This window comes from Sinocyclocheilus rhinocerous, unplaced genomic scaffold (assembly GCF_001515625.1).
Source record: "Sinocyclocheilus rhinocerous isolate Xijiao unplaced genomic scaffold, SAMN03320098_v1.1 scaffold936, whole genome shotgun sequence".
Taxonomy (NCBI): domain Eukaryota; kingdom Metazoa; phylum Chordata; class Actinopteri; order Cypriniformes; family Cyprinidae; genus Sinocyclocheilus; species Sinocyclocheilus rhinocerous.
The window spans coordinates 313468-322718 of record NW_015662583.1 but is presented as its reverse complement, the minus strand read 5'-3'; the positions used below and the strand labels follow the sequence as shown (position 1 = coordinate 322718).

General features: G+C 37.2%; 1 protein-coding gene across 4 annotated transcripts in view; it reads right to left on the bottom strand.

Annotated features, from left to right (window-relative positions):
- Positions 1-9251, bottom strand: part of LOC107728128 (phosphatase and actin regulator 1-like) — a 26900-nt gene that overhangs the window by 11099 nt on the left and 6550 nt on the right. For 2 of the 4 annotated variants that reach the window (XM_016538214.1, XM_016538212.1), the window contains exons 2-4: positions 2306-2470; positions 1726-1806; positions 1541-1639 (exon numbers count right to left, since the gene is read on the bottom strand). In XM_016538214.1, the coding sequence (XP_016393700.1) occupies positions 1541-1639; positions 1726-1806; positions 2306-2470 (345 nt within the window). The remainder of the gene's footprint in view (positions 1-1540; positions 1640-1725; positions 1807-2305; positions 2471-9251) is intronic. The other 2 variants (XM_016538213.1, XM_016538215.1) reach the window with 2 other exon arrangements.

The following is a 9251-nucleotide window of genomic DNA, read 5'->3' as shown; positions in this document are numbered from 1 at the left end:
ATTAGAGCCCGACCGATATGGGTTTTTTGGGGCCGATACGATACCGATATTAGGGAGTAAAACAATGCCGATATCGATCTATCGGCCGATATTCTTTGTGTATATTATAGTACAGTACCAGTCACAAGTTTGGACACTTTCCCATTGGTGTGTCCAAACTTGTGACTGGTACTATATATATAATACAGTATATACATAATCAATATATACTGTATACATAAACACTCACTCAAATGTGGTGATCAAACACTTATAATGATGTGACAAAGATATGTGATGGAGGCAGGGCATTTAACAATTTAACAATAAACTTTATTATCCAAAATGAGTCTGACATCAGTGCACTGAACAGTAAAGTTGAATTTTATTCAACTTTATTTCAATTCCAATCAACTTTATTCCGTTGGAGTTTATTTCACTTCGGAATATTCATTCACAGATTTGCACTACTGTCTTCACACACAGACGAAACTTTCTAGAGAAGTGTGAAGTGTGACATAATATACCTCTGTAAATAAATACTGTTTAAATTCACGTCTCGCGCACTTTAATGTCCTTTGAATGTAACGTGTACGTTCCCTTAGAACTGGAATCATGGCACATCACACCACCCTCCTTGCATCGGTAGCCCCCCGGGATCGCCAGATCGGTCGGCGCCCGGCTGCGAATTTAACCGCCCGTAACTCCCGGCCCCCGGGGGCTATTGACGCGGGGGTGGTCTCATTTCGAAAGGGGGCCTCGAGACGTACACTCGATTCGCCGTTCGAGAGGGTTCCTCGACCTGAAGGGATCCCCCGAATTTGGTGCAGATCCGCCGCGCCCATTACGGAGATATGGCCGTTCAAAGTTTCAATGGTATTCCATACACTTAAGCGTTAAAGAATTTCATCCAGATCGCCAGTAGCAAACAATGGAGCGCGCTCTGTTGGACAAACTACGTAATTACACCATTTACAAGCATTTTATCTGCATTTTATGTTCTGTAAAAAAAATGTCATATCGGTGGCATATTCGCCGATACCGATATATCTGCGACAGACATATCGGTATCGATTAAAAAAATTAAAAATTTTTGACCAGTAGTATAAAAAAAAAATATATATACCGTACCCACTGTATATATATATATATATATATATATACACACACACACATATATTTTAATGTATAAAATAATTAATAATATATACAATAATAATATAAAAAACTATATCAATTAATTTTTATAATAAACTTATAAAAAAAGAGTTTGTTGTCTGTGAGACACTTCAACTCTCATAACTCACAAAGTTAATCTAGAACATTTACTGAAACTGAACAGCAAAAACGACTTGTTCAGAAATCATCACCACCAGAACCTTATTAACATATACCTGCCCTCATTTGCATATCTACACCTATCAGTGTGAAATGTCTTAAAGGTACAGTAACAGAATTAGCCTTCTGTAAAGGGTGAAAAATCATCATTAGAGACTATGGCTGTTTTTGGTGACGATACGAGCCCAACTGTGTAGAATTTGAGATGTGGACAGTAACGCACCTGTCACTGTGACACTGGCGTCTGCAGACTCTGATACTGGACTGATTCTCGTCTGTCTGTCCAGGTCACTCACACACACGTCAACGCTGACCTCCTCTACTGACACACAGATCGAGACGTTTCCAATAAAGCACATTCAGGTCCTGTCTGCTTGAACGGATGAAGTCCAGAATCTCTTTTCTTACCTTTCTCGTACACTTCCTTCAGCACGCCTCTCTTGATGAGCTCTTCTCTGCTCTGACGCGTCGACATCTTCCTCTCCAGCACTGCCAATCATCAACGACACGCTTATAAATGAAAACAGTAGGGCTGGGTAAAAAATATCGATATCTCGATATTAATCGATTCTCATTTTTACGGAATGAATCCCAAGAATTGATTATTCTAGCCTGTTTTCAGTTAATGGACGGAACATTGAAGGGTAGGCTACTTCCCATCCAATAAATCGCAATAAGCATTGTGCTTTGGTACTTTTAATATGAAACAAAGTCTCGGATTTTAAATTCTGTCCATTGTATTGCAGTATTCAGTATTATAGTAATGTAGTACCAACTGACTCTCATGTATATTTGACAGCATTAGTTGAGATTTTTTTTCCTTGAGAAAATTTGGCATGTACTGTACCTGATATATATCCAAAATAATCGATATTGAATCGAATCGAATCGCAAGCTTGTGAATGAGAATCGAATCGTGAAATTTGTGTCAAAACCCAGCCCTAGAAAACAGTGCGTCTGCGGGTGGTTTGGTGTGCGTGTCTCGTACCTGCAGACGTCTGCTTGAACTTGTCGCTCTTTTTCTTTCTCCATTTCCAGGGTTTGAAGAGTCGTCCCAGACTGGCCAGTTTGCTGCGTCTGCGGATCGGTGGCGTGTGCGTCCCGGGAACCAGCGAATCAGAGCGCATCGCCGCCAGATGCTCGGCACCCTCTGCTGAACACACCAAAACACACACGGGACGTTTGCAATGGAAGTGTTGGAAGTGGAAATGGAAGAGTTTATTGACCCTTTAGACATTTAAAACAAAAAAGTTACGTATGTGTTTTATGTTTTGATCCAGGCTCATATAGACTGAGATAGTGAGAATACGAAGATAAAACAGCTCAGTTTTATTCAAAGGCTCAAACTGAGAAAAACATGCAATTTGGTGCAGATGCTGATATTTATATGATGAAAGTCTGATGCTTGTAATGTAAATCAGTGAGATCTTTATAACAGTGCAGCAGATACTGACATAAAATGCTATAAATATCAGTGGTCGCTCTATATCTCCAGTAATAAGATGAGATTGAAATGATACTGGAGAAAACACTCTAAACGATCAATCAGAGACAGAAGACATGCAGGAGATTTGATCATGCTGATCATTTAGAAGCCTTAGAATATAGCTTTATGGGGTTAAGGAATAGCAGATGTCTTTTATTGTGCTTTTTGAGAGTAAAACTCAACATCCACTTTCTCTGCATGAAAACAGACCTCAAACGTTCGCCAAAACAACATTATTCCTTTAACAAATTAGTAAATCAGACCGAAAATTTGAACTTTTGAAAAATTTCCAGTCAAGGTAAAACCGAACGGTAATAACTTGAGTAAACGAGCCGAAAGAATTGAAATGCTTTTGAAAGTGCAGAAACTAAGTATTATAAATCTCGGAGCGGAGACCAAATACCTTTAGGATCAAGTGATTGGAAAAACTAATGCAACTAATTCAATATTCTTCAGGAGAAATAACTAAAACAGAATCTCTCTCTCCATTTTGTCTCAGATTACAAGTGTTCAGATCTTTTTTATTACTTTTTCCATTTGGTAACTCACTAAAACTGGGCAAAGACATCAATTAACATTCATCCTCTAAGATTAAGGAAATTCAGGAGGGGGTTATACGAGTGTCACACGTATAAAGTGTAAATTTCTAATCCCATCTTCTCACCCCAGGAGAATAATCTTCAGATATATTTGACATCAGCAGAGCTTTCTGCTCACATCTGCGCTCTAATAATCCACCATTCATTTCACACAGTGACTAATATGGTCCCTTACTGACTGTAAAGTGTGGGGAAAACGTTCCCTGTGAGTCCAAGTGCTGCATTGTATCTGAGTCAGCAAGAATTACATTTCGAACACAAATGCATTTCTGCATTTATTTATTTATTTATTTTTTTAACTTGAAAATGAGAGCAAGAAAATTAAAGGAATAATTCACCCCAAAATTTGCTGAAATATGCTCACCCTCAGAGCATCCAAGATGTAGATGAGTTTGTTTCTTCATCAGATTTGGATGTAGCATTGATTTGACATCAGCAGAGCTTTCTGCTCACATCTGCGCTCTAATAATCCACCATTCATTTCACACAGTGACTAATACGGTCCCTTACTGACTGTTAAGTGTGGAAAAAACGTGAGTCCAAGTGCTGTACTGTATCTGAGTCAGCAGGAATTACATTTCGGACACAAATGCATTTCTGCATTTATTGATTTTTTTTTTTTTTTACTTGAAAATGAGAGCAAGAAAATTAAAGGAATAATTCACCCCAAAATTTGCTGAAATATACTCACCCTCAGAGCATCAAAGTTGTAGATGAGTTTGTTTCTTCATCAGATTTGGAGAAATGTCCATCAGTTAACATCTGGAGAAGACAAAAGCTGAAACAAATCCAGCATTAAGACGTTTTTAACTAAAATACGAGTCTATAATCCATAATAAGGCTTCCTCCAGTGAAAAAGTGTTCTGGTGTGAATCAGGAGAGAAATCTGCACAGATCAAGCAGCGTTTAAACAGCTCTAAACAAGCTGGATTTTGATGTGACAGACAACAGGAGATGGACTTTTTCGTCATTATTATGGATTATGGACTCATATTTTAGTTAAAAACGTCTTAATACACATATGTGGCTGGATTTTGATGTGAGAGACAACAGGAGATGCACTTTTTCGTTATTATTATGGATTATAGACTCGTATTTTAGTTAAAAACGTCTTAATGCTGGATTTGTTTCAGCTTTTGTCTTCTCCAGATGTTAACTGATGGACTGGAGTGCTGTGGATTACTTGTGATGTTTTTATCAGACGCTCATTCTGACGGCACCCATTCACTTGCAGTGAACAAGTGATGCAATGCATGCTACATTTCTCCAAATCTGATGAAGAAACACACTCATCTACATCTTGGATGCTCTGAGGGTGAGTATATTTCAGCAAATGTTAATTTTTGGGTGAACTATTCCTGTAAATCAACCCACAGTCATTCAACATTGTGTTTAGAAACATACATTAGTTAAGCGAATGCCAGAAAACTTTATCTTTAAAAAAAAAGCTAAATTTAATGACTGTAACTGTATCTGTCTGATCTAAACCGCACAACAGCTGCTCTGAAATCACTGGAAACCTCTGGGAAAACTGGAAAGCTTTCTGGATCCATTCGCCACCCGAATGTCAGCGGCCGCGGTGTAAAAATAGGCTGGTGCATTAAAACAGGTCAGCAGGTAAAGGAAAGAATGAAGCTTGTTTTTCCAAAAGGGCTTTTCTGCCGAAGGAGGCTGAACGTTCACTTTTACATCGGGTAAAACGAACAACTGGGATGCAGAATGCATGAATATAAGACAACAAACAATAAAATGTGAATTTACCAAAACGTATCCACAAATTAGATCACACTTGACATTACAGGGTTCAAGACACAATATAATAACATAAGAAATCAAGAATACTACTGAGCAAAAATTCTACAAATCACAGCAAATAAATATTGCAATAAACATAAATTAAACAAAAACTGTTTGTACTTAACTAATAATTAAACTGTGTATATAAATAATATTTAATTATAAATTAAAATAAAAAATCGAATATATTTATATATAACTTGTTTAATGTATTTCTTAGTTAAATTATTTACAGTATAATTTTTATTTTGCATAGTTTTTATATATAAAATTCATATTTATTTAATATGATGCAACACATCCTGTTGTTCATTGTAAATTAATCTGACTCATATTTTCATGACTCAACATATCATTTTATTGTAAAAGTACATGCATTGCCTTAATGAATATCATAAATAATAACTATTTACTTCCAAAACCCACACAGTATTTTACAGTAAAAGTATAATTTTTTTACTGTATATGGTCAGGTGATTTAACAGGAATTTACTTTAACATTTTTTATATATTTTTTTTTTACAGTGAATATGACACCAAGGCAACATTACAGTATCTTCAGTAGCTTGTTAACAGACTAGTGCAATAAATGAAAATAAAATTAAAAACCTAAATATTAATTACAAACATAAAAGCACATGAATGGCTAATTAATTTCCTGCTAGTATTGGAAATATTGCAAGTAAAAAAATATATATTTGTAATTTATATTTTATATTAATGTTATATTTTTAAAAGTAAACAATTTTATATATATATATTTTTTGTTTGTTTGTTTTTTTGTTTTTTTGTTTTTTTAAAGCAGTAACATGTACACTGTGATAGTGTTACCTATTTAAAAATTAAATAGGCCAAAATAAACAAGAACAAAAAGATGACTACTTTATTCTCCAGCACCGGTCTGGTCGGGCCCGTTATCACTCACCGTCCCGGATGTCATTCCCGCGGCTGCAGTTACTGCAGATGTGCTTGATATGACCGGAGATCACAAACGGCGTGTTGTTGTTACCGGGGGCGGTGGGCTGCCGCAGTTTGACCAGGTTAAAGGCTCTCCGTTTGCGCGGTTTCTCTGCGGACGATGACGATGATAACGATGAAGAAGATGACGCGTCCTCCCGTAACCGGGATGTGATCCAGGTCCCGTGCGCTCCCGTGAATGCGGGACCCGCCATGGGCTCAGCGGCGACGGAGCCGTATCTATCGGTCACACCCCGGGATGGTGCGGATATCGAACGGATGAGAGCGTGCATGAGCCTCACCGATCATCCCGAGCCGCGCGAACCGGGTTTATATCACCGACCACCGACGCCACGCGAATAACGCTTGCCCCACCTGAGTATAACCGTGTGTATACACACACACACACACACACGCGCTGATGTGATCCACTTCGGTGTTTTCTTTAATATACCGCGTCTTTAAACCAACCGTTACCGGTCATTCTTGCGCATATTTAAGTGACTGGCGCAGATTTGTTTATCATAAGCGGACGGATGCGCCTCTCGGTAGCATCTCTTCAAATTCATCAACGTGACGCAATGCCGTGAAGTCCACGTAAAAATACGCGAACCGGAATCGACCGTTAACGGGAGCAAATTTGTCGATCCTACTACAGCGAGAGCTTGTCTTATGAATATTAACGACCGAACGTGACGTTCGTCCCGCAGGCCTATCCGATTGGAAGCTGTTGTTAATCCTGAAGGCTTGGCTCATGAATATTAATGACGCAGCTTGACCCGGCCCACTTCATTGGAAGGCGCTGTCAAGATTAACGACCGAACGTGACGTTCGTCCCGCCGGCCTATCCGATTGGAAGCTGTTGTTAATTCTGAAGGCTTGGCTCATGAATATTAATGACGCAGCTTGACCCGGACCACTTCATTGGAAGGCGCTGTCAAACTGAAGGATACGCTCATAAATATTAATGCCGCAATGTGACGTTCGGCCAGTAGGCATTTAAACAGTCGTTAACGTCTATGGCTCTCTTTTATTGTATATTTTTATTATTGCTTTTAAACAATTTTAAATTAAATTGTATCTTTTTTTATGACAGTTTGTTGGTTACCAAGCAGCGTGAGCGCCAAGCCTTCGCCATAGTATTATTTTCGCTGGCCACACAGTCCAGATCGGTCCAGATCCAGACCGGATCTACCGAGAAACCCCGCCTACGGCACCGTGTTTCGAACCGTGTCGCACCGCTAGAGGCTGCGGTCACTGAAACCCGTAGGCTACTAAAATAAAAATAATAACGGTAACCATTTTCCCAAAGACTGTATGTGTGCAAACCTATTGGGAAATGCTGCTTTAATATCTACAGGGCATAGAAAATTATGTACCGGTAATTTAAAATCTACATGACCGTATATATCTTTATAAATTCCTACCATATAGATATTTAATATACAGGTTATGTTATCTTTTGATAGATTTAACTGTTTAGTCGCCACGGATTCTGTCCTTTAAAAAATACTGTGGTAAAAATATAGTACTGTTGCAGTAACATGATTAATATCATAAGCCATAAGGCAAAAACACACATATATATTTAAAAAAAAAATTTTTTAATATACTTCCGAATAGCCTATACAAAAAACTGTTTTTACAAAATATAATATTTTGAAACATATTGATATACAGGTTATGTTATCTTTTGATAGATTTAACTGTTTAGTCGCCACGGATTCTGTCCTTTAAAAAATACTGTGGTAAAAATATAGTACTGTTGCAGTAACATGATTAATATCATAAGCCATAAGGCAAAAACACACATATATATTAAAAAAATGTTTTTTTTTAATATACTTCCGAATAGCCTATACAAAAAACTGTTTTTACAAAATATAATATTTTGAAACATATTTTGTTCTTTGTAAATTTTTTAAATATATTTTACAAAGTAAAATATTTTTTAAATGCATTAAAATATGTATGTTTCAATCCAAGGAAATATATTCACACGTGTCACATTTGAAGAAAAACTATATTTGTTGTTTATACGTGTGACACAACACATTTGGATAAAAATCTTACTTTACAATGATCTAAAAAATTACAATACATAAGAGGCCTATGTAAAAAATGAAATGTTATTAAATCAAAATCTAGTTTTCTTGCCCCCAAATTGATTTTGAAATAGATTTTGGTTTATGAAAGTTTAATCTAAATATATTTCGAATTTCAAAAATGTATTTCATTCAGCTTCACTGTTTACAACATATATTTAGCATTTATTTAAAATATATTTTGGCCAGAATATATATTTTTGCCATATGGGAATACTATGGTACTTGATTAGTCCTAATAAAATAAGCAGAATGCCTTAAAAACTGCTATTAAAGAGAAATATTGCTGGTTAAGTGCACAGCATCACAATCAGTGCTGAGGTTCGATCACTTCTGTTTTAAGATCTTGTGATTGTGCGGTAGCTTCACTAAACTGGCCCCAGAACAGCCTGAGGAACATGTGCAGATGAAATATTATCCAGGATAAGCCAAACCATGACTCGCATGCTGGAATGAATATTCTTTCTCATGCTTTCAATCCTAAAATCTCCAGCAGATGGCAATCTCTGGCGCTAATTCTGTTTATGAGAAAATTAACCCCCACGTGACTAATTGTGGCATGTGTGACTTTAATCATATGTTTGTGTGCTTGCATGTGTGCCTTTCTCTTGCATCTGTTTTCATTGTGTGCACAAAGTAAAGTTGCATGCATTTAATGTGTGTACGTGTGCGGTAGCTTCACTAAACTGGCCCCAGAACAGCCTGAGGAACATGTGCAGATGAAATATTATCCAGGATAAGCCAAACCATGACTCGCATGCTGGAATGAATATTCTTTCTCATGCTTTCAATCCTAAAATCTCCAGCAGATGGCAATCTCTGGCGCTAATTCTGTTTATGAGAAAATTAACCCCCACGTGACTAATTGTGGCATGTGTGACTTTAATCATGTTTGTGTGCTTGCATGTGTGCCTTTCTCTTGCATATGTTTTCATTGTGTGCACAAAGTAAAGTTGCATGCATTTAATGTATGTACGTGTGTGTGTACGT